The 26,526-nt window shown below is 40.0% G+C and overlaps 2 protein-coding genes and 1 long non-coding RNA gene across 3 annotated transcripts; 2 read left to right on the top strand and 1 right to left on the bottom strand.

The window, feature by feature from the left end:
- On the top strand, positions 7,369-7,679 carry LOC110270246. The gene is made up of 2 exons (XR_002359562.1): positions 7,369-7,549; positions 7,627-7,679. It is a non-coding gene; the product is annotated as an uncharacterized LOC110270246 (long non-coding RNA).
- LOC107617223 (glucan 1,3-beta-glucosidase-like) lies at positions 9,570-10,367 on the top strand. Its single transcript, XM_021119116.1, has 3 exons — positions 9,570-9,703; positions 9,789-10,129; positions 10,209-10,367. The coding sequence occupies exons 1-3, from the start codon at positions 9,576-9,578 to the stop codon at positions 10,346-10,348; spliced, it is 609 nt and encodes a 202-aa protein (XP_020974775.1). The 5' UTR covers positions 9,570-9,575; the 3' UTR covers positions 10,349-10,367.
- Positions 12,208-12,531, bottom strand: LOC107648468. The gene has a single exon (XM_016352323.1). The coding sequence runs from the start codon at positions 12,529-12,531 to the stop codon at positions 12,208-12,210; it is 324 nt and encodes a 107-aa protein (XP_016207809.1).

Raw genomic sequence — 26,526 nt, 5'->3', positions numbered from 1 at the left:
GAATTCTCCTTGTAACTCATACTCATCATCCTAATTCCATTGAATTTAGCTTTACTCCACTTTTGAAATTCAAAGTTTGATCTTCCATCCTTTATGCACCTTGATTCAAATTGTCCACCAACATCTAATCCTTTCTTACTCTCTAGCCCACAAAGAGTTCTAAGTTGACCATCCGTTTCTAATAACGCATATTGATATAGGCCAAGGAAATTAAAGGATGAGATGATTACCCACTCAATTTGTAATTGGGATGGCGACTTAGCAAGGAAGATATCCAATGGTCTTGACATTGTAGGTTCCACTTTCTTTGGCTCCTCCGTGATGATTTCCATCTTTTGATAGCTTTCTTTAAATTCTCCTTGTTTGCTAACTTCCTCCAAACCTTCTTTATTGATGAAGTCATGTGTTGGAGGTTGCGCACCCTCCTCAACATCGGTTTCACATTCAATGGGAGAAGCTTCAACAAGATCACCATTGTCACTTGATGTAGAGTTATTTTCGTTGATGGAACTTCCTTCTTGTTCAACCTCCTCTAGGTCTTCTTCCACTTCTTTATCTTCAAAAATCTTCATTTCCTCCTCTTGTTGCAAAATACACTCCATTTCCTTGTGCTCAACTTGATACTCTAAAGTTTCCCTCATACTTCTCTCTTTGGTTGCTTTTTCACAATCATCCGTGAACTCATTTTGCTTGTGATATGAATCCCAAGAGTCCATCTTTTGACGAATGGTTGATTGAAGCCGATCCATTTCTTCCTTGAGAGGATCCTTTGACTCTTGTTCCTCTTCACTAACATAAGTAGGATCATATGGCTCTTGGATTGATGGACGTGGATTTTTTTCCGTGGAGGGTTGTGGCGAAAGGGAGAAATCATGATATGGTTGGAAAGGAGGTTCATCAAAGCTTGGAGGTGGGAGGGCATTTTGGTTGTTGGTAGAAGGTAGGATTATACGGGACATAAATTCTTAGAGAGTAGAGGTGAAACAAGTGAGTGCGGTTTGGAGCTCTTCTTGCTCTTGAAGAATGATACCAAGTGTATCATCCATGGAAACTTGGTGTGGAGGGTAAAGATGTTGGGGTGGTGGTGATTCATGTTCATAATTGTCACAAGGGTATGCATAAGGGGAATATGGATTAAGATTGTGTGGAGGCAATTGGTGGAAAAAGGATGTGGATTGAGAATATGGTGGTCAGAACGGTGGTGTTTGAGGGCTATGTTGAGAATATGGTGCATAGAATGATGGTGATTGAGTAGCATCATCATGATGAGAACCATCATATTCATTGGAATGATATGCATTATGGGAAGGGTTAGCATCATAGTAGCTTGAATGAGGAGGTTGCCATGATGATTGCTCATATGGATGTGGCTCCCTTCTCAAAAATTCATCTCTCCTATAATGTGAGCCATCATTCAAGTTTTCATCACCTACAACATAGTCATAACCATATCCAAAACCACAAGGACGAGAATTCATAGTGACAAATAAGAACAAAACAAATAGGGTCCTAAAACTAATAAAAAAAATTAACAAACAAACGAAAAGCAAACGTATTCACAATATTCACATATTTACATTAACCAAAAACATGACACTCGTGTGCATTCCCCGGCAACGACGCCATTTTGATGATTGAATTTCTGCCGGTATAGAAATTATCAAGTAACCAATCGTAGTATAGTCTAAACCGACACAAAATCCATCATCAAACAATTCTACAATCTATAATCGAGAGTATTAATCTCCCGAGTCGTTCTTCCCTAGGAATGCTACAAGGATGCATGCTATTGGTTAAGTGGTATTTTGTGGCTTGAAGAGTGTGGCATAAAAGTGCTAATAAAAGAAAACAACAATCAATCAATATTAAAAGCCTTAGCCAAGGTTGAACATTGGAAGTTCCATCACTATAGCGTCCTTCAATTGTGATAACAAAGGAGTGTTGCTTCACTTAGTTAACCCCTAATCATAGAGGAAAGTCAAGTAAAAGTAACTAACTTGAGTCACAAGTCCTAGTCTTACCCTAGGGAAGTCTAGCTTTAGTGCACTCTAAGTCAATTAGAAATTCTCAATTCTTAATCAACAATTGATATCCATTATTCAAGTGTCTCCAATGACTCAACCACTAGGCCAAGTGAGGGGTTGCTACTCCATATCTAAAGTTGGCATTTTCTCAAACATTTGGAGAGCAAGAATGAAAGGCATAGTAAAATTGAGAAGAGATTTAGAATCAAAGTAATTCAACATTAACAACAATCAACAATGAACAACAATGAAAATGAGATCTTCAATGAATTAATAGAATCCAAAACTACAAAGTTAAATCTAAGATCTATGAGAATTGAACAATTACAAACACTAATTGAGATTAAAGAAGAGGATCTACAACATGAACAAAGTAAATTGAGAGTTGCAATAGATCTCACCAAGGAATGGTTGAGAATTGAGAAAATGAAGATGAATCCTAGAGAGAGGTTGGAGTCTCTCTCTCTATAATTGTAACTAACTAAAAATATCTAAGAAAACTTGTAAAATGAGTGCATGTATGTGAATGTGTGTTAATCCCCTTCAATCCTTGGTTCTTATATGCAGTTTGGCGCCAAAGTTGGTTGCTGAAACCCTCCAAAATCGCCAGGCACGTGTTGCAATAACAGAATCACGTGCGGACTACGACGCGTGCGCGCACGGTACGCGTGCGCGCCCCTGGCTGATTCCGCATTGTGCGCGCGAGCGCCTTGTGCGCGTGCGCGTGCTTGGCCGAGATCAATTCTTTGGCTTTTGTGCTTCTCTCCACTTGCATGCTTCCTTCCTTGCTCCTTTGATCCATGCCTAGCCTATTTCAACCTGAGATTACTAGCAAACACATCAAGGCATCTTATGGAATCAAGGATGAATTAAAATTATCAAATTAAAGGTTTAAAAAGCATGTTTTTACACTTAAGCACAAATACGGGAGAGATTACAAAACTATGCTAATTCATAGGCTAAATGCGAAAAAAGGTCATCAAAATACTTTAAATTCAATACAAGATAAACCCTAAAAATGGGGTTTATCACGGCCTCCCAAAAACCTTAACCTTATACAAGGTAATTCCTAATAGAGACCTGAACAAGGTCTAAACAAAATGAATTACTAGAAATAACTTCAGGCCAAGGCTCAAAGGAATCAAGCCACAAGTATAAAATACAAAGGCAATGCAAAGAGGTCAGACAATAAAGTTCCAACACTCCCAAAACCTAGAAAGGTACCAAGACGGGTGCAGACAGATATGTTACGAAAAACACAAGTTATAATAATAACAAACTCATGAGGCTACCAAAATCAGCCCCAAGAGCTTGGAAACTACTTTGTTTTTCAAAATAAAGTTGCTAAACAAGCAACTAAGAAGGTAGCAAAGTCAGAACCACCATTTACAAAATATAAAGAGTTCAAAAGCCCACAAGCCAGACTATCCACACAAACATCCAGAAAAATCATTGAGGATCCAAAGGCTTCTTAGCAGCATCAACACGGGGTGAAGGAGGACGAGTCTGAAGAGGCATCGCATCCACAGTCCCATCATCCCGATTCAAGATTTGACAGTCAGGTTCTGACTCGGGATGACCGGCCTCAGCTGAAGGAGCTAAAGAAGTCGGCATAACGGAGGTCTTGGCGGCAGGCACAGGAGGAGGTTCAACATCATCGTCATCAGGGTCGTCAGGAACAATCTTGCCATCCTTTACAACGTTGTCCAGGCTGAAGAGAGTAAAATCAAGCCCGGGTGCAAGAACATGAACCTGCTCCTTCAGGTTCTCATAAGCAGCATTTACACTGCCTACAAGGTGACCCTGGAGCTCGGCATAATCAACCCGGGCAGACTCCAACTCTTCCCTGAGACGCATCACTTCCCTATAGGTCGTGACATAGCTCTCCTTATGCCTCAACGCCGTGTCTTCAGCCAACTTCACAGAAGCCTCCAAGGCAACAGAACTAGCCTTCTCACCCTCTAATTCTTTCTCTAACTTGGTCACCTTCTCCATGAGCTCCTCCTTCAAACCCTTCATCCGGTCGAACTCCAACTTGGCCTCCTCCATAAAAGCCTTTGTAGCATGAATGGGAAGATCCTGAGCAGTCCGATATAAAGCCGCCCCCACGTGTGCCATTTTGACATTGCTTCGAGTAATAAAGTCCAAATAGTGAAGGAGAGAAACATCGTCAGTAGGGATGGTGCCGTAAGGACCAATTTGTTGATCCACAAACTCGACAGCATCAAAATCAGGAGCGTCAAGGTTAAAGGGCTCAGCGGTCTTCTGCTTTTTCGGTGGAGGAGCGCCAAAGGTAACAACAGGAGCCTGTGGAGGATCAACCAAATGAACCCGAGGAGTAGGAATTATCCTCCTCGGTCCAGGAAAGATAGGTACGGATGGCTTAGATTAAACCTGAGAAGACCCCTCCCCGAAAAGATGGGGAGGCTGCCCCCAGTTTTCTTCTAGCACAGTCACAAAGGCTTACTCAGCCTCATCTAACATCTCCCACGTATATTTAGATACCATTACATTCTTTTGCCATTCCAAAGGAAAGGCGAGCTCATCATTCTCATCCAGAAAAAAGGGCCGAGCTCCTTCAATAGCTCAGACCCTGAAAAAGTAATTTTTGGAGTCGCGGAAAGATTCATCAAATATGGAGAAAACCTTTTTACCTTGGGAAGCTCGAAAAGAAACCCAAGCAGCCTTCTTCTTAACCACCCCAGGCTTTGTCAAAACAAAGAGATAAAAGAAGAGGGATTGTGAAGCAGGGATACCTAGTTCATGACACAGCAACTGAAAGATTTTTATAAAACCCCAGGAATTGGGGTGAAGCTAGGATGGAGCTACATTACAAGACCACAATAGATTGGTCTCAAAAGGGGTAAAAGGAAGAGTAATATTTATTTGACTAAAAAAGAAGTCATATGCATAGAAAAAGGGGTGCTCTCCAGCAATTCGGGTAGAAAAACAGACCCTTTCCTCAGAATTAGGAGATACAAGCTCATAGTTCTTTTCATCATTACTATTACCACAAAACCTATGAAATTGCCTAAGCTGCTGACAAAACTCGGAGTCAACCAACAAAACACACAGAAGAACCATAGAATCCACCCAATCAGCCATGCCCTCAAGGACTTGGGAAGATGTCTCAACAATATTTTTGCGAGAAGACATGAGGTCAGCTAGTCCTACAAAAAGAAAAGAAGATTGGAACTAAAAAACATCTCGGACGAAATCAAAACAACTCGACCAACATAATCCAGCGTAGTGCAAGCAACAAAAGGAAACCCCAGGACCCACACCAAAGATCCAGGGGTATTCTTTGGAGGCAGTTACAGAACAAGGACTCAGGAAAACCTACAAACCTACACTTCGATACAGGAAGATAATGACCCTTTTCAACTAAAACGACACTCTGAATAGAAAGCCACGAACCACGGATAAAACCATCAAAATAACTACCCTCCAGACCCACAGTCTCAGCTTGGTCAACAAACAAAGCAACCAAATAACAAAACGTATCAAGAAGAAATCGTCAAAGACACAACCTTTTTTAGAGAAATAAAAAAGCATCGTTATCTTTTACAAAATTCATCAGCAAAGAAAACTATCAACATGGCAAAAAAAATCAAAGGAGCAATCTTTCGAGAAAGCAAGCAGGTTCATGCAGTTCGCAAAAAGAAGAAAAATAAACGGCATGAACCCTAGAGTACAGAAGGACCATTTCAAAAGCAAGAAATACCCCCACAACAATAAACAAGCAGATGCATGGCGATACAAAAGGTTCAAACTTTCTAAAGTCAAAGCTGGAAATAACATAATGCAAGCGACGAAGAAAGTAAGAAAGAACCAACCTGGAAAAAGGGAGAAAACTCTAGAGAAAGCTGGAAGCTGAAGCGACAAGGATTAGAGTCACCTCTCAGGCAGAAAGCATCACAGAGAAAAATAAAAATCCAAACTTCAGGCGAAACAGAAAGGAAGAGAGAAAAAAGGGGGAAGTTACAGAGAAGAGGAAACCGCTTTTTTCTGAGTGCAAAATTCAAAATGAAGAGGCAAGAGAAACGGAGCATTAAAAACAATTAATAAGGGTATTAAATTCTCGCGTATTCCCAAGACCAGAGCGCTAATGCAAAGCGCGCACTTTTAAGAATAAAGAAAAAATGTTCCACATTCAAAAGAAGACTCTACAAAGAGAAAATCGACAGATGCTCGAGTTCGGCTTTCACCAGAAAAGGATCGAAGTCCTAAAATCAAGACTCGACCTCAAAAGAAAGACCAAGCTTGAGCAGGGGCACTGTTCATACCCTGAGTCGAGATGTCTGACCCGGGATGACTAGCGACAAAGCGACCGACCTCTTTAGGTCAAACCATCCGACCTCTTCCCAAAGAGCTCGGACAAATCGATAGGAAAGCCTAAAGAGGGCCCAAAATCGAGGAACATGACCCAATTCCAAAGGCAGCCCAAGCCTACAGAGAGAAGGGCGGTTCCCTTGAAGATAAGCTGACCTCACCCAAAGATAAGATAAGATAACTAACTTATCTTATCTAAAAAGGTCACTATCACACCTCTATAAATACGTTGGAGCATCCAGGTATAACTCATACTCTGGTTCTACTAAAAAGCCTGTTAATACCCTTGCTAACTTAAGCATCGGAGTCCCTTGCAGGTATCCCAACAGTGCAGCCAGTCCCACTAGTCGGACACAACAGCTCTGGCCGCCGCCCACCAGCCAGACACGTCAGCACCGACCAGCACAGAAGATCTCGACCGAGATCGACCTACAGTTTCAGGTAACCCTTGGAACAGATCTCTTGGTATGATTCTTTCTTTATTAGGATCCACTTCATTTGCAAATTTAATAGAATTGCTTATGAATTTCGTTGATTTCAGGATGGAACTCAAGTGCAGCTAATGTCCACTAAGTTCCAAAAATATCTCGCAGCAGAAAATGGAGGAGGAGCTGATCTTGTTGCCAACCGTGCTTCAGCTTCAGGTTGGGAAACATTCAAGGCATGTTGTTTTATGTGAAAGAATTCCATTAAGATCCATTTTTTATGCTTTTGGAATTTCATCCTGTCCTGTGCTTTTTTGCAGCTATGGAGGGTCAGTGACACATCCTTCAATTTTAGAGTGTTTAACAAGCAATTTCTTGGGCTAGAAAATCAAGGCAGTGGAAACAAAATCGCTGCAGTTTCCAACTTGCCTAGCAACCCGAAAACATTTCAGATTGTAAGGAATAGCAACGACCCCAACAAAATTAGAATCAAAGCATCAAACGTTATGTTCTTACAGGTAATATAATACTTACTCCATCATCAAGCTATTCACATTGGATAAATACATTTACTTTGAAAATATCTCTAAAATCTTGTGTGTGAAGGTTCAACCGGAGACATCAGTGACAGCAGATTATGCAGGCACTAATTAGGATGAGAATGACCCCTCCGTCTTTCGTTTAAATGATAAAGTTGCAAATCAGTTACAAGGAGAGTATCAACTTACTAATGGTTACAGCCCTGCTAGAGCTCCTCAAGTCATGCATGTAAGAAATCTAATTTACAATTTTTGTTAAAAACTATGAGACTTGTTGAACTCATTGCATTCATGCCTACCCTGCAGAATAACTGGGATACATATATAACCGAAGATGATTTCATATTCATGTCGGAAAATGGATTAACTGCAGTTAGAATACCCATTGGATGGTGGATAGCACAAGACCCGAGTCCACCTAAGCCTTTTGTAGGGGGATCTTTGGCAGCTTTGGACAATGCTTTTACATGGACGCAGTGAGTTAATTCATCTTCCTCTATATGCGTCCATCACCTAACTATTTGTTACTCGCAAAAAGCATGGGATGAAAGTTATTGGTGCACGAAATTGCGATCATCAACAATGGCGCCAAAGACTTGGTGCTCTCAAACGTGAATCACACTTCATCATAACTTCGCACAACTAACCAGCAAGTGCACTGGGTCGTCTAAGTAATAAATCTTACGTGAGTAAGGGTCGATCCCACGGAGATTGTCGGCTTGAAGCAAGCTATGGTCACCTTGTAAATCTCAGTCAGGCGGATTCAAATGGTTATAGTGCATTGATAATAAAAATATAAATAAAATATAAACTAGGATAGAGATACTTATGTAATTCATTGGTGAGAATTTCAGATAAGCGTATAGAGATACTTTCGTTCCTCCTGAACCTCTGCTTTCCTGCTGTCTTCATCCAATCATTCCTACTCCCTTCCATGGCAAGCTTATGCAGGGCATCACCGTTGTCAATGGCTACATCCCGTCCTCTCAGTGAAAATGGTCCAAAATGCGCTGTCACTGCACGGCTATTCATCTGTCGGTTATCGATCATACTGGAATAGGATTCAGTCATCCTTTTGCGTCTGTCACTACGCCCAGCACTCGCGAGTTTGAAACTCGTCACAGCCATCTCTTCCCAGATCCTACTCGGAATACCACAGACAAGGTTTAGACTTTCCAGATCTCAAGAATGGCCGCCAATAATTCTAGCCTATACCACGAAGACTTTGATCTCATGGAATGGAAGGCTCGGTTGTCAGGCGAGGCAACCATGCATCATGAACCAGAAGTCTAAGAGATATGCACTTAAGCGATTGCAGGTAGAACGGAGGTGATTGTCAGGCACGCGTTCATGGGTGAGAATGATGATGAGTGTCACGGATCATCACCTTCCTCAAGTTGAAGAACAAGTGTATATCTTAGATAAGAAATAGGCTTGAGTTGAATAGAAAAACAATAGTACTTTGCATTAATTCATGAGGAACAGCAGAGCTCCACACCTTAATCTATGGTGTGTAGAAACTCTACCGTTGAAAATACATAAGTGATAATGGTCCAGGCATGGCCGAATGGCCAGCCTCCAAAACGTGATCAAAGGATCAAAAGATAATCCAAAGATATAAATACAATAGTAAAAAGTCCTATTTATACTAAACTAGTTACTAGGGTTTACAGAAATGAGTAAATGATGCAGAAATCCACTTCCGGGGCCCACTTGATGTGTGCTTAGGCTGAGCATTGAGCTTTACACGTGTAAAGGCTTCTCTTGGAGTTGAACGCCAGTTTGTAACCTGTTTCTGGCGTTTAACTCCACTTTGCAACTTGTTTCTGGCGTTTAACTCCAGAATAGGGCAGGAAGCTGGCGTTGAACGCCAGTTTGTATCGTCTAAACTCGGGCAAAGTATGGAATATTATATATTGATGGAAATCTCTGGATGTCTACTTTCCAACTCAATTGAGAGCGCGCCATTTGGAGTTCTGTAGCTCTAGAAAATCCACTTCGAGTGCAGGGAGGTCAGAATCCAATAGCATCTGCAGTCCTTCTTCAGCCTCTGAATCTGATTTTTGCTCAAGTCCCTCAATTTCAGCCAGAAAATACCTGAAATCATAGAAAAACACACAAACTCATAGTAAAGTCCTGAAATGTGATTTTTATTTAAAAACTAATAAAAATATGTTTAAAACTAACTAAATCATACTGAAAACTATGTAAAAATAATGCCAAAAAGCGTATAAATTATCCGCTCATCAGTGATAATGGACTTGCATGCAGTTCAAGGTTCTCAGAACGGCAATGATCACAGTGGGGCAAGAGATGGATATATAGAATGGGGAGATTCATACATACCAAACACAGTCTCAGTCATTGACTTCTTTGCACGAAGGTTTTATTTTACTTCAACAGAATTGTACCATACATATGTTCAATGTTGTGTTATGGTTTGAAGAATTGATTTCTTTTATTAACAGATACGGTGACAATCCAAGCCTAGGAGGAGTAGAATTGATGAATGAGCCATCGGGTGTCAATCTAGATAGCCTAAAAAACTATTACAAGCAAGCTTATGATGCTGTGAGGAGATATAGCCAGAGTGCTTATGTCATCATGTCAAACCCATTGGATCATGATTCTAAAGTACTTCTCTCATTTGTCCAACATTTTAATAATGTAGTCATTGATGTGCATTACTACAATCTTTATTCCGATTACTTCAATAGCCAGAACACACAACAAAACATTGACTTCATAAGAAATCAAAGAGCCTCGGATCTCAGTGGTGTCTCTTCAACTAACGCTCTTAGTTTTGTTGGTTAGATACAAACCAAACTCTAAGCAATAATATTATTGAACATACAATCATGATAGTTACATTATTATGGTATTGGTAGGGGAATGGACTAGTGCATGGAGCGTGCAAGGTGCATCAAAGGAAGATTATCAGAACTATGCACAAGCACAATTGGATGTGTATTCACGTGCAACCTTTGGATGGGCATATTGGTCCTACAAATGTCAATATGATCAATAGAGCCTTAAGTGGATGATCGAGAATGCTTACTGTTTTGTCGATTTTTAGCAAATCAATGGTGGTTCGATATCTAATGATCTGGGAGCGAATCCTACTCCTCTTTGGAGGTACCAGTTTTCTAAAAGTGCATCAAAGTGTCTTCGATTAGACGGGAATCAAAATGTAAAATAAAGTAAAATTTGTAAAACAATAAAAGAAATAAAGAAATAAAGTTTTCAAAAAGAGATTTAAAGCAATAAAGTTTAAAGAAAGCAATAAAGTGCCTTTGACTGGGTCAAAGGGCTTTGACAAAGAATTTAAAAGTGCAGAAATGTAAATTGGACAGGAAAAATTAAAGAAATGCCTGAAAGATGAATTTACTTGGAAAGTAAAGTTTACAGAAAGATAAATTGAAAGGATAAAACATAGAAAGAACCCTACAGAAAAGAAACTCGATCGCAAACTCAGGAATTCGCAAGGGATGTGAGTGTGCTTGAGTGTTTTTTGAATTAAAGTTCCAACCCTTATTCCTTAAAACGTCCTAGTATTTATAATCTACTTTTGTAACTGACAATTAATTACAAAATGCAATCTTGAAAGCACACTCCTTGGTAACCGTTCCCGCCTTTTGGCTGACAACGCTTACTCATAAATTCCCCACATGGTAAATGCCTTCCACTTCTCCACTGAAGTAACCGCTCGATCTGCTTTCCGAAATAACCCATTCAATTACCTCTTTCGAATACTTGACCGACTAAGCCTGTTCGATTCAAATAGAGTGTTTCGAAATCAAATTTGCATCGAGTACCTCCAGCCAATGCTGACACGTGTATCTTTTCGAAAAATGCTCGTATCTTCAACCTCTTCACTACTTCGAACCAACTTACCTTAATCAAAAATATTTTTCGATCAACAAATTGCCTCCTTGGATTAATGTGTTTGCCTTCAAATAACATTATTGGAAGATAAAACACTTAATCCAAATTCAAATTTTAATCTCTTAAATCAGTAATAATTACCATTTAACTTTCCATTAATACTGATCCACTTGACACGTTTCTCGAGACTTGCGCTTTCTCTTTCCACCACTTCGCCTTCTTTGCGAAGTTACCTCTTTTTGCATTCTTTCTGTAATAACGGGCATAACAACACTTCCTTTAAATTCGACATTTTTGCCCCCCATTCAATTTTTCTCGAACTCTTGCTCTCTGAATTCCTTTTGCACCAGTCTTTCTTGCGTAACCATTAACCTTTCAAACTTCCTCTTTCTCTGCTCTGCAATGGCCACTTCCTCTTCTCACGTCGCTGCCCCCAAGACAAGGGTAAAGGTCCCCAGCTAGCACCACCAGCTCCACCGGCGCTTCACATACTGAATCAAGTCAACAATGAAGTTATTGGCGACCCCCAACTTCAAGATAATGATAATAGAATTTTAATCCCTTTCTGAGGCACTTTCAACTTTGGATAACAACAGGACAAAGCTACGCTCAGACTTGGAAAAACTCTTGGCACCCCATTCCTCTTAGATTTCAGTAGTGATTTTAGTATTTGTAATAGTTTATTTTCTTTCGGACTTATGCATCTCAACTTCAATTTGGCAAACAAAAATATTGCTTTAAGTATTTTTCATTAATCGAATCAATTATATTTCCTGATTCGATATCTTTAATTCGATATGCATTTCCCGAATACAATCCTATCACCTAGAAAGGACCTTCCCAAGTATGGGACCATTTGCCAAGAAATCTCAATTTCTTTTCTATTGGCAAAATAACTTTTAAAACCAATTCACCTATACTGAAATACTTTTCTCTTATTCGACGATTATAACTTCGAGCAATGCTCTCTTTTTGTCGAATCATATTCTCAAGTTCCAGGATTCACTCTGAATCCAATTCATTCAACTCATCAAACATCGCATTCCAGCAGTCATCAACTGGTAAATCATTCTGTTTGGATACTCTCAAAGTATTCAAATTAACCTCTATTGGTAGCACTGCATCATGGCCATAAACCAGTTTATAGGGCGAAGTACTTGTTGACCCCCTTGGCGAATTTCGATAAACCCACAACACTTGGCTTAAAGTCTCATGCCACGTTCGGGGTTTATTCCCGATATGCTTCTTGATCAAACTTATCAAGATCTTATTTGCTGCCTCCACTTGCCCATTAGCTTGTGCATAATCAGGAGTTAAGGTAATCATATTGATATTCCTCGAGGCTGCAAAATTTTTAATTCGCTGACCAATAAATATAGTTCCTTGGTCAGTACTCAACGTTTGAGGAATTCCAAATCAATGGATAATACGTTCCTCAATGAAGTATATTATTTCATTTTGACCAACTTCTATTAGGGGAACTGCTTCGACCCATTTTGTAAAATAATCAATTGCTACCAAAATAAATTTATGTTGTTTCGATGAAGGAGGGTGAATTAACCAAATCAGATCCAAAGCCCAACCTCTAAATGGCCATGGTTTTATTATCGAATGCAACCTAGATGCTGGAATCCGTTGTATCAAACCATGTTTCTGGCATTCTTGACATGCCTTTGCATAATCGATACAATTTTTTATCATAGACGGCCAATACACATGATTGCGATATAACACCTACTTCATCTTCTTTCCAGCCTGATGAGCACCACATATCCTATTATGGACTTCGCCCAAAGCAATACTTTGATCATCTAGGCCTAAACATCTCGATAAACTTCCATCGATTCCTTTCTTATACAATTCATTGGCCATTAAAATAAAATTCATCGCCTGCAATTTTATCTTTCTTTCAACCGAGGTATTGGGATTTTTCAAATACTCAGCAATGGGCTTCCTCCAATCATCGTTTTCCCATCTATTTATGCACATAGCCTCTCTTTCATTTGCAGGCACTACTATTTGTTGAATACTAGCCAATTTTTTAAGAGTCTCTGGACCGATTCTATATCTTGAAGCAATTTGGGCTAATTCATTAGTAATTTCATTATGAATCATTGGGATGTGAACCAACAAAACTTTTCGAAAGGAGGTTAACAACTCCCAAGCAGTTGTTAAATACTTTTGCAACTTCTCATTATTGCATTTAAACTCCTTCGATAACTGCTTTAAAACCAACTAGGAATCCCCTAATATCTGGACCTCCGAAGCCCCTTTATTAATTAATATTTCGAGACCCAAAATCAAAGCTTTGTACTCCGCCACGTTATTCGAGCAAGGATATTTTAATTCAAATAAGAATTCAGACGGAATCCCCTCTGGTGAGATAATAAGAATTCCAACCCCCGCACCATCTTTGTGCTTCGATCCATCAAAATATAACTTCCAATAATCGACTTTAACGTCGATTACATTTGCCCCCTTGTCATTCAGATTATTCAAATTATCGACAAGAAAATCTGCAATGACCTAGCCTTTTACAGCTTTAGCCGGGACATATTGTAAATCAAACTTAGTCAAGGCTAGCATCAATTTCCCTAAACGTCCTCGTAACATTGGGAAACTTAACATATATTTGATGAGATCAGTTTGTGCTATAACCTTCACCGATTTAGCCATCATATAACATTTTAATTTCATACAGGCATAATATAAAGACAAACATAATTTTTCTATCGGGGAATACCTTGTTTCGATATCAGTTAGAACTCGACTAAGGTAATAAACAGCCTGCTCACGACCATTCTCATCATCTTGGGCTAACATACACCCAATTGTGTTCTTAGATGCTGCAATGTATAATTTTAAAGGCTCATGTGGACGAACATTTTCCATAATCGGAGCCTTAGACAAATAAGCCTTAATCGAATCGAATGTTAATTGATGCTCATTCGTCCATTCGAACTGTGAATCATTCTTTAATTTTACTAAAGGTGCAAACACTCGAGTTCGATCAGAAAGATTCGAAATGAACTTTTTGAGATAATTCACCTTACCTAAGAAAGATTGCACTTCTTTTTTTGATTTAGGTGCGGACAATGCTAATATTGCATCTGCTTTATTTTTATCAATTGCAATCCCCTTTTTATGAACAACAAAACCTAAAAAATTTCTGGCCGATACCCCATAAGCACATTTTAAAGGGTTCATTTTTAATCCCTTCTTCCTCATGATGACAAATGCTTTTCTTAGGTGATCAATATGTTGAGTCACCGAAGTTAACTTGACCATGACGTCATCGATGTACACTTCCATAAAGTTTCCAATAAACTCATGGAATATAGCATTCATCGCTCGTTGATAAGTAGCACCGGCATTTTTCAAACCGAAGGGCATAACTACCCATTCATAAGTGCGTAATGCCCCAGGACAATGAAAAGCAGTTTTGGACACATCATCTTCCGCAATGAAGATTTGGTTATATCCTGAATAACCATGCATAAAACTTAAAATTTCATTTTCCGCTGCAGAATCGATCAACATATCTGCAATTGGCATAAAGTATTCATCCTTCGGAGTAGCATTATTCAAATCTCGAAAATCAATGCATACTCTTAACTTCCTATTTTTCTTCATCACATGAACGATATTCGAAACCCATTCCACATATTGTGCAGGTCAAATAAATTTCGCTTTAATCAAGCGTTCTATCTCTTCTTTAATCTTTTGATTAATTTTTGGAGCAAATCGACGAGGGGTTTGCTTCACAAGTCGAGCATTTGATTTCAATCCTAATCGATGCTCTACAAGCTAAGAGAACGATCGAGACTAGGCATCTCATGATAATCTCAAGCAAAATAATCTTTAAATTCATGTAAAAGATGGAAAAGTTTTGGATCGACAAGATCTTTACAAATATATGTAATTCAAACATCATCAAGAGTCCCCAAATTAATTTCTTTTAAGGGATCTTGAGATTCAAACCCTTTGAACTGACCATCATCTTTTACTGAATATTTTTCGAAACCCAAAGGTTCTAGATCATAGATGCAATCAAAAGAAAAATCAACAGACTTATTGGGAGTAGGATGAACTTGATCATTTAGTAAATTAAAATTACTTCGATTTTTAATACAATACGCCTCTGCCACTAAATCAGCAATTCGGCCAGCAACATCACTTCCATTACATAAAGAAGGAACAAGTAAACTATGACTAAACTCAACTAAGGATATCGAGTTGATACAATTATCATTAAAAGAACTTCGAACCCTATGTGATTCTACTTCATCAGAAGAATCATCTTTATTTCCTACAGAAAGATAATTATTTAAATAATTATGCAAAGTTACCAGGTAATCGAAAAATTCCTCAACCTGGTCCATATTGCAACCTTTTTGAAGATCTTCAAGGAAGACAATCCCAACCGGTTGGAGTAAAATTCAACTCTGGGTAATGCAACTTCACAGAGAATCCTTCCGAGGACAGGTAGCAACCTTCACAATTATAAGAGTTTAGTGTCCTATCAATATTCAAATGACTTCAGGCTTGCCATCCTTCGTCCAAAGAAGAACACTTTGGTGTATAGTAGAAGGTACGGATCCCACACCATGGATCCAGTCTCGCCCCAGCAAAGCATTATAACAGGCTTTTGATTGAACCACCATGAGCACTGTGTTTCACTCAGATGACCCAACCTTTACATTTAAAGTGACCAACCCTTTTGCTGGAGACGAAGCCCCACTAAAGTTCATCGCAGCAATATTTGTGGGGAGCAAATCATCAGGATGTTTTCCCACCTTCATTAACATCCTCTCGCATAAAAGACTAATTGCTGCCCCACCATCGATCAAGACTTTATTTACTTTAATCCCACTCAAAGTGGTGGCTATATAAAGTGGGCGGAGATGAGACATTTGTTTTTCAGTAGGCCGAAGAAAATACCCCGGCTCATCTTCAATTCGGATGAAAAAGCTTCCTCATCCTCCATATCATAATCTTCTTCTGGGTCACCTTCATATTCTCCCAAATACTTGGTTGGAATGATTGAAATCGTTCCAATCATGTCATCATCCCCTTCTTCGAAATATTCTTCATCAACATCAATTTCTTTATTTTTATCGACCCCTGAGGATTGAGCTACTGCTTTGCCTTTTTTCATCTTTGCAGGAGATGGAATTCCCTTTGGACAAGTCTCTCCATCAGAAGGAAAGACAATTCGGGAATGGACAGAAGGGGTTGCCCCCTTGCTTACTTCTGCCTGAGGCTTCTTATTTTTATTGAAGTTTCTCCTACCTCCTCTGCCTCTGGGATACCCTCTGGCTCGACCACGATAGTAGGGATATCGGTTTCGAGGAAGTCCCTGATGACCCCACTGTGGGTTGCGTCGATATAGAGCATCCCGCTTCTGGAACTCCTGACAGTTCCAAATCCACTGGACACCTATAGCCTGAGATCGGCTTAAAGTTGTAGTCACACTTTGTTGAGGGGTCTTAGAACTCTGACCCTCTATGCGCCGAATCGGCTGTCTCTGGTGCGCCTGTTCTTCTCTATGAGCCAATTCTTTCTTCATTCTCTCCTTTTCAAAAATTGTTGCTTCTTCGGCATCAAAAACAGCATTACACCGTGGACACAGAGATACGTCCCGGTCTTTAATTCTTTTGCTGAACTAGAAAGTCCAACAAACCGTCTCCTGCTTGGGGATACACCGATCTGACTTGTGACTCAAAATCATTAAGAGCCGCATCAAAGTCATAGGATATGCCAACCATGTTTACTCCGAAACATGGCTTAACAAAGCTGGCATCAACATCGAAGGGATCGACATCAACCTTCATTTCCTTCTTTCCATCGTCGAATTTCAACCGTCCCTCCATTATTGCTTCCTGAATAAAGTCCCTGAAACGAACACAACTGTTAGTCGAATGACTTGTTGCTTGGTGAAATTTACAATAAGGTTTTCCTTTCAAATCTTTCAAATTTTTAAGCAACACATCGAAAATCTGATCAGATTTCGAAATATCAAAACTGTATTTCTTTCCACTTTTTAGTTTTGAATCATTCAACTTTTCATTACTAGGAAGCTTTTTAAGTAAGGAACAGACATATGGAAGGCCCTACTTAAGTTCGGCCAAATCAACCTCTGTTTCGAAATCGAGTTTCTCTTCTGAGGACTCCATAGTCACATAAGCAACTTTTTCTTTCTGAGTAAAAGGTTTACTCTTCGATCATTGCTCACTCCTATATTTCTCTTTCTCTTTTTTCATAAGTTCGGTCTGACGAACTTTTTTGGCGAAATGGACTAAATCAGGGATATGCACATTGAGCAACTTTCTGCGCATATAAAATCCTAGCCCATGGTTGCTATTTTCACCACTTCACTCTCAGGTAATGAAACATAGCATCTACTCCTAGCATTCTTGAAACATATCATATAATCGTCAATGGTTTCACCATCTTCACGTTTCAAAGCCACTAGATCAGTAACTGCCACATTCATTTCTCCTCGATAGAACTGAGAGTTGAAAGCAGTTTCTAACTGATTCCATGTCGTTATCGAATTTGGTCTAAGATTCAAAAACCAAGTAAATGCATTCTTCGTTAACGAAGAAGGAGAAAACTTCATTTTCAAATTTTCATCATTGGCTAAATTTCTAATCTCAACCAAGTATCGAGCGATATATTCAGTAGTTGATTCTCCGACTTCCCCGGCAAACTTTGTGACTATCTTTGGATTTTTCACCCCTCTTGGCACTTCAGCCATTTTAACAACTTGGAAAAAAGCAGACACAAAGTGAGGTCAATTCATAAAACCAACATTCAGACCAACTCGATTAAGTACTTCTTCCACAATTTTGGTCACTTGATAACGTTCACCGCCATGATTAGCACGTAATCTAGCTAGAAAGTCATCAGCATGGGGAATTACATGAGGATTTTATCTATTAAAAATATTATTTTCATTTTGAAATATATTCTTGAATCCTTCATTATTTCCCTTGGCATTATGCCTTTCACCTTCCTCATAATCTACAATTTGAGCAATACGTTTGACTTGTCTAGCAAGACGTTCAAATTTAGATTCGTGATCAGCCATCATAGGATTTAGAACTGTGGTCATCTGTTGAGTCAATAAGTTGACTAAGTCATGATGACTTTCCTCTACTTGTTGCGATACACTACCATCGAATTAGCAGCATTCGAAGTAGAGCCCACATTATAATCACAAGAATACTCGAAATACTGTTGTGGGTTTTGAGAATTATTCCCTCTATTTACACTCCCAAACTAAACAGGAGGAACAAAATCACTCACTGGCAAGGTATAGCCAAGAGGAAGACCATAAAGAGGCCAACCAGTGGTTAATAGAGGCTGAAATGGTGGCAAAGTACCACGTGGACGAATGTTACGTCCAACATTTCAAGTTTGCACAGTGGTAACCGCTATGCTTTCACTTCCTATTGCACCTTCTGAACGTGAAGTCATGTCCGCTTGTTGCACAATTACTGGTAAACTATCATTGGTGGAAGAACCACCATTCACATTTGAAACTTCATCAGCCATGTGAATGATTTTCCCACTTCTCAATCACATACACCGAATGATATAACAACTTTTTGACACACTTTAATTTTAAAACAGTCCCACCGGGTGTGCCAATTTATTTTGTCAATTTTTAGCAAATCGATGGTAGTTCAATATCTAATGATCTGGGAGCGAAACCTACTCTTCTTTGTAGGTACCAGTTTTCTAAAAGTGCATCAAAGTGTTTTCGATTAGATGGGTATCAAAATGTAAAATAAAGTAAAATTTGTAAAACAATAAAAGAAATGAAGAAATAAAGTTTTTGAAAAGAGATTTGAAGCAATAAATTTTAAAGAAAGCAATAAAGTGCCTTCGACTGGGTCAAAGGGCTTTGACAAAAAATTTAAAAGTGCAAAAATGTAAATTGGACAGGGAAAATTAAAGAAATACCTGAAAGATGAATTTACTCAGAAAGTAAAGTTTACAGAAAGATAAATTGAAAGGATAAAACATGGAAGGAACCCTACAGAAAAGAAACTCGATCGCAGACTCAGGAATTCGCAGGGATGTGAGTGTGCTTGAGTGTTTTCTGAATTAAAGTTCCAACCCTTATTCCTTAAAACTTCCTAGTATTTATAATCTAATTTTGTAACTGACAATTAATTACAAAATTCAATCTTGAATGCACACTCCTTGGTAACCGTTCCTGCCTTTTGGCTGACAACGCTTACTCATAAATTCCCCACATGGTAAATGCCTTCAACTTCTCCACTGAAGTAACCGCTCGATCTGCTTTTCGAAATAACCCATTCGACTACCTCTTTCAAAAACTTGACCGACTAAGCCTGTTCGATTCAAATAGAGTGTTTCGAAATGGAATTTGCATCGAGTACCTCCAGCCAATGCTGACACGTATATCTTTTCGAAAACTGCTCTTATCTTCGACCTCTTCACTACTTCGAACCAACTTACCTTAATCAAAAATATTTTTCGATCAATAGTTACATAACTCTAAATTGAATTTCAGCATAATATATCTTTACTCTTTTGTTGAGTTCACTACTCTATGCTGAAAAATTAAGCCGAACAAACTAATAATGATAAATTTCTTTGTACCCCACTCTCATATAGTGCAATAAGTAACAACCATCCTACCTTCGAAGATCATATAGTGTTTTTATTATTTTTTGCATTAACGTTGTTCATGCCCTAGGTCGAGCTGTATGACCCAGGCTGGTTAAAGACAAGTCGACCAACCTCTTCGGATCAGGATTACCCGACCTCTTCATAAAAGAGTTCGGCCAAAATGCTACAGAGGCCCAAGTAGGCCCAAACAGAGGAACATGACCCAAATCTAAAGGAAGCCCAAACCTAGAAAGATAAGGGCAGTTCCCTTAAAGATAAAGATGACTTCACTCAAAGATAAGATAAGATAACTATCTTATCTCAAAAGAAGATCACTCCACACCATTATAAATACACTGGAGCACCCAGGTATAACTCATACTCTGATTTTACAAAATACCTGCTTAAAACTCATGCTAACTTAAGCATCGGAGTCTCTTGCAGGTACCACCACCCTCCGGTGACAAGGGATCAGCTACATCAGCACCACCACCGCCTCCCACAAGTCGGACGTATCAGCTCCGGCCGCCACAGCAGATCTCATCCGAGATCGACCTAACAGTTTCAGGTAACTCTCGAAACATTGGCACCGTTGTCGGGGAACCTGAAAGTCATCCCATCACCATGGCAGAAAACCTTGACAACGACCACGACTCTGGATTGGAGGAGAGAAGTCCGCATAAGAACGCAGACACCACACCAAAGGATACGCCTCAACCAAACAAAGACAAGAATTCGCCAAACACAGAAATCATGGAGGCCCTACAAGCTAAACAAGATCGCCTCAAACAGCTCGAAAAAGAGGCCGAACATCAACGGGAAGCCGAAAGAATCCTCCAGAGAGAAACTAGGCGACGTCGAGAGTTGGAGGACAAACTCCTAAAACTCGAAGCCGACCTGAAAACCAAAACCATCCAAACCGGTCGCGATGACACATCCCACAAGGATCAAGACCCCTTTATCAAGGAAATCATGAAAGCTAAGGTTCCAAAGGATTTTAAAGCTCCTGACATGACCGCATACGACAGTACCTCCGATCCTGGCCATCATCTCAGCAATTTCAGAAGCAGAATGTATCTCACTGATGCCTCAGACGCAACTCGATGCATAGCCTTCCCGACCACTTTAACAAAGACAGCAATTAAGTGGTTCGACAATCTGCCCCCTAGATCCATCACAAGTTTTGACGACTTAGCCAAGAAATTTCTTGCCAGATTTTCCATCCAGAAAGACAAAGCCAAACACGCTGATAAACCACTATTTTATGATTTATCTTGTGCTCAATTGAGTGGTTTTTATCAAGTCTTTGCTCACTTATTCATATAATTTGCATGGTTTTACAATTCCTTCCTTATCCTGTGATATATGTGAAAACATGTTCCCTAGACCTTAAAACTGCGAATTTTAATTTATCTTTTATTACTATTCGATATCGTGATCTGTGTGTTAAGTATTTTCAGGTTTTATAGGGCAGGAATGGCCTAGAGGACAGATAGAAAACATGCAAAAGTAGAAGGGATGCGAGAAAATGAAGTTTTTGAGAAACTAGCAGCGATGCGCGCGCATGGACGATGTGGACGTGTGCCTAGCGCAGAACACGAGCGACGTGTATGCATGACTGACGCGTACGCGTGACAAGGAAAATCGCCAAATGACGCGCACACATGACCTACGCGTACGCATGACAGACGCCACGTGCAGAAAGTTACAGAAAACACTGGGGGCGATTTCTAGGCTCCTTTTCGGGCCAATTCCAAGCCCGAGAACACAGAATAGAGGCTGCAGAATAGGGGAAACATTCATTCATTCATAATTCATCGATTATTCACAATTTTAGGTTTTAGATGTAGTTTTCTAGAGAGAGAGACTCTCTCCTCTCTCTAGGTTTTAGGATTTAGGATTTCTCTTAGTTTTAGGTTTGATTCTTCCCAATTCCAGGTTCAATGTTCCTTTAATTTAATTTCTCTTCTACTTTTATTTATTCTATTACTTTAGTTTGTTTATTTTCCCAATTTGGTTTATAAACTCCATGTTAGAATTGATTTCTTTAATTAATGCAATTTGAGGTATTTCAGATTTATGATTTTAATTTAGCTTTTTACATTCTTAGCTTTGGTTGAGTAATTGGTGACACTTGAGTTATCAAACTCCTTTGTTGATTGATAATTGGGATTTGTTGGTTGATTTGGATTCCTCTAAAGCTAGTCTTTCCTTAGGAGTTGACTAGGATTTGAGAAATCCCATTGATTAGTCCACTTGACTTTCCTTTATTTAGTAAGGGTTAACTAAGTGGGAGTAAGAAACAATTCTCATCACAAGCGATAAGGATAACTAGGATGGGATTTCCAGTTCTCATACCTTGTAAGAATTTTCTTAATTATTAATTTACTTTCTTGCAATTTACTTTTCTTGTTTCATATTCAAAAACCTAAAAAGATACCTTTCCATAACCGATAATAAATCATACTTCCCTGCAATTCCTTGAGAGACGACCCGAGGTTTAAATACTTCGGTTATTATTTTTATTGGGTTTGCTTTAGTGACAAACAAGTTTTTGTACGAAAAGATTATTGTTGGTTTAGAAACTATACTTACAACGCGATTACTTTTGTGAAATTCTAAACTAGCAGAAATTCGTTCGTCAAAAATGGCGCCGTTGCGGGGGAGTTGCAAATGTGTGCCTTATTATTGGTTATTGTAAAAATTTGCTTTTGCTTGTTTATTTGTTTTTGTTTTTAATTTATTTTTTTTATTAGCTACTACGAATTCTCACCCCTCTGGCTTTAAGTTTGGTTCCAATGTTGTTGTAAGGAATGGAAGCTATAATGAGAACAGGCATCAAGGTCGGAAGAATCAAAGATGGGAGGGGCCACGAGGATTTGATCAACCCTCTCGGCAACAACGCCTTCCAAGATACTATGGACAACGACCATCCTATGATGCATGCCAACGTAATAGTTATGGTGGACCCCTTCGTGACAACCCACCTTCACCAAATTACTATGGTCAAGAGCCATTCCGAGGTGCGTGCCATGATGATAGATATGGTGGACCCTCTTGTAGTTACCAACAAGCCCCACCCTATGCTTATGAACCCCCTCCTCAACATAGCTCTGAACCACCACACTCACAAGCCTCCTACTACCAAGCACCCTCACATGATCCTAACCATTATCCACCCAACCAACCACCCTGTGAGCTATATGAACCATATATAGAGCCACTCCGATTCCAATCCAATTACTCTCAAGAACCACCACTTCCATATGCACTATGTCCATATCCATCGACCCAAGAATCACAGGATCATCTCAAGGAAACAGTGGATCAATTTGATGCAACCCTTCATCAACTGGAGTAAGCGATAAATCAATTAGCTTCCCGATGTTCGGATACTCAAGGAACTCCCATCGTCTCATGTGGAGAATCTAATGTAGAACGTAGCATGAAGAAGACACTAGAAACTCTGGTGGGCAGCAAGGAGCATGACGTTGTATTGGAACAAGTGGAGGAAGCCGGAATTATCGAAGAAGAAGAATTGGTTGAGGACTTAGGGGACACTGAACCTCCATGGAAATCAATAGTTGTAGAGAATTCCGCCAAGAAATTTGTAATTGATGCTAAGGAGGATAGTGCACAACCCCCAAGGCATGTATCTTATGAAGAATTGGACGGAACAGATCATGAAGCAAATTTCCTTGGTAATGATGATCATGAATCAAGCTCTCCTAGTGATGAACTTGCATCCAAAATTGAACTCCTTGAGCTTGAAGAACATTCCCCAAGTGAATACGAAGATGATGTGGAGGTAGACTTTTCCCAACCTCCAACTTATAACTTGAGTGATGGGGAAGAAGTCGAAGACTTTGATCAAGACGCGGTTGCAGTTGAAGAGGTTTGCAAGGAGGTGGCAGAATTCACAGAAGAGTACAAGGGAACCCAACACAAACTTCAAGTGGGTAAAATCCTTAGCCTTTATCTTTACTTTCCCACTTGAATACAGTTTTCTTGAAACAGATGGCTAGCTTAGAGCTCTTTGTGGCTTTAAGAGTAAGAGGGAGATGGTTAGTGATAGGAGTTAGCATATAAAGTTCAATATGGTTCCACGCTCCAAATTGAAGTGCAAGGATTGGTATCGAGCTCGATTGAATGGGTCTAGGAAGATGTTTGGGTATTTCAGTAAGAATTCAGATTGCGTACCACCAGGTTGGAATAATGTAGATAAAGGCGAAGACGGGTACAAAAGCAAGGTTTAGGATCCTGGAATTTGTTCTGATAATCAACACTCCTGGAGCCTGATTACCTGCTTTAACTTACTCGAAGGCTTTATGTGCCTAGTCTGGGACCCCGGAGGCTATTGAAATTGCAAACGTTGGTGGAGATTTCTGAATGAGTTCAAGCATAAGCCACCATGACAAAGAGCTCACCAATTGTCCAACTTAAGGACTTAAACCAAAAGTGCTAGATGGGAGACAACCCACCATGGTATGATCGTTCTTTTTCAGTATTAGTTTAATTTTGTTTTGTTTTATTCTTAGTTTAATTTTATTCTATTTTTCTTAGTGTTCATTCATAATGCCTGCATCAGCATTTGCATTCTGCATTCTGCATAATGCATAAAAAAAATGGCCACACCACGCGTGCGCATGGGCCACGCGTGGGCGTCGATTCCAAATCGGCGTCTCCGTCCAACGACCAGAAAGTTGGGTTGGAATCATGCGGCTGGTGTGCGATAGGCACAAATTGGCCACGCGTACGCATCCATGACGCATTCGCGTCAATTTCATTATGGCACATCACGTGTGGGCGTGTGCGACGCGCACGCGTCGCATGCAAATTTTTGCCCCCTCAAATCAGACAGAGAGTTGCGCCAAAACGGCACTGAACTCGTGCGGTTAGCACAATTTTGGTCGACGCACTCACATACCTCATGCGTGCGTGTAATCTCCACCTATCCCTATTCACGCGTTCGCGTCAATGACGCGTACGTGTCGTTGCAATTTTACCTCATCCACGCTCAGGCGTGACCCACGCGGACGCGTGGATTTAAATTCTAATAACCCTTGACGCGAAAACCCTAGCCCTCTCTCGTGTCACTTTTTCCCCCCTCTTTTCCCCAACGTCTTCTCTTCTCTTCCCACTCACCCTCCATAATCACCACCCATATCTTATGAAGAATTGGACGGAACAGATCATGAAGCAAATTTCCTTGGTAATGATGATCATGAATCAAGCTCTCCTAGTGATGAACTTGCATCCAAAATTGAACTCCTTGAGCTTGAAGAACATTCCCCAAGTGAATACGAAGATGATGTGGAGGTAGACTTTTCCCAACCTCCAACTTATAACTTGAGTGATGGGGAAGAAGTCGAAGACTTTGATCAAGACGCGGTTGCAGTTGAAGAGGTTTGCAAGGAGGTGGCAGAATTCACAGAAGAGTACAAGGGAACCCAACACAAACTTCAAGTGGGTAAAATCCTTAGCCTTTATCTTTACTTTCCCACTTGAATACAGTTTTCTTGAAACAGATGGCTAGCTTAGAGCTCTTTGTGGCTTTAAGAGTAAGAGGGAGATGGTTAGTGATAGGAGTTAGCATATAAAGTTCAATATGGTTCCACGCTCCAAATTGAAGTGCAAGGATTGGTATCGAGCTCGATTGAATGGGTCTAGGAAGATGTTTGGGTATTTCAGTAAGAATTCAGATTGCGTACCACCAGGTTGGAATAATGTAGATAAAGGCGAAGACGGGTACAAAAGCAAGGTTTAGGATCCTGGAATTTGTTCTGATAATCAACACTCCTGGAGCCTGATTACCTGCTTTAACTTACTCGAAGGCTTTATGTGCCTAGTCTGGGACCCCGGAGGCTATTGAAATTGCAAACGTTGGTGGAGATTTCTGAATGAGTTCAAGCATAAGCCACCATGACAAAGAGCTCACCAATTGTCCAACTTAAGGACTTAAACCAAAAGTGCTAGATGGGAGACAACCCACCATGGTATGATCGTTCTTTTTCAGTATTAGTTTAATTTTGTTTTGTTTTATTCTTAGTTTAATTTTATTCTATTTTTCTTAGTGTTCATTCATAATGCCTGCATCAGCATTTGCATTCTGCATTCTGCATAATGCATAAAAAAAATGGCCACACCACGCGTGCGCATGGGCCACGCGTGGGCGTCGATTCCAAATCGGCGTCTCCGTCCAACGACCAGAAAGTTGGGTTGGAATCATGCGGCTGGTGTGCGATAGGCACAAATTGGCCACGCGTACGCATCCATGACGCATTCGCGTCAATTTCATTATGGCACATCACGTGTGGGCGTGTGCGACGCGCACGCGTCGCATGCAAATTTTTGCCCCCTCAAATCAGACAGAGAGTTGCGCCAAAACGGCACTGAACTCGTGCGGTTAGCACAATTTTGGTCGACGCACTCACATACCTCATGCGTGCGTGTAATCTCCACCTATCCCTATTCACGCGTTCGCGTCAATGACGCGTACGTGTCGTTGACCTCATCCCTCATCCACGCTCAGGCGTGACCCACGCGGACGCGTGGATTTAAATTCTAATAACCCTTGACGCGAAAACCCTAGCCCTGTCACTTTTTACTTTTTCCCCCCTCTTTTCCCCAACGTCTTCTCTTCTCTTCCCACTCACCCTCCATAATCACCACCCT

The sequence above is a fragment of the Arachis ipaensis genome, chromosome B01 (genome assembly GCF_000816755.2).
Source record: "Arachis ipaensis cultivar K30076 chromosome B01, Araip1.1, whole genome shotgun sequence".
NCBI lineage: Eukaryota > Viridiplantae > Streptophyta > Magnoliopsida > Fabales > Fabaceae > Arachis > Arachis ipaensis.
The sequence above is the reverse complement of the archived record's forward strand: the minus strand, read 5'-3'. Positions and strand labels throughout refer to the sequence as shown.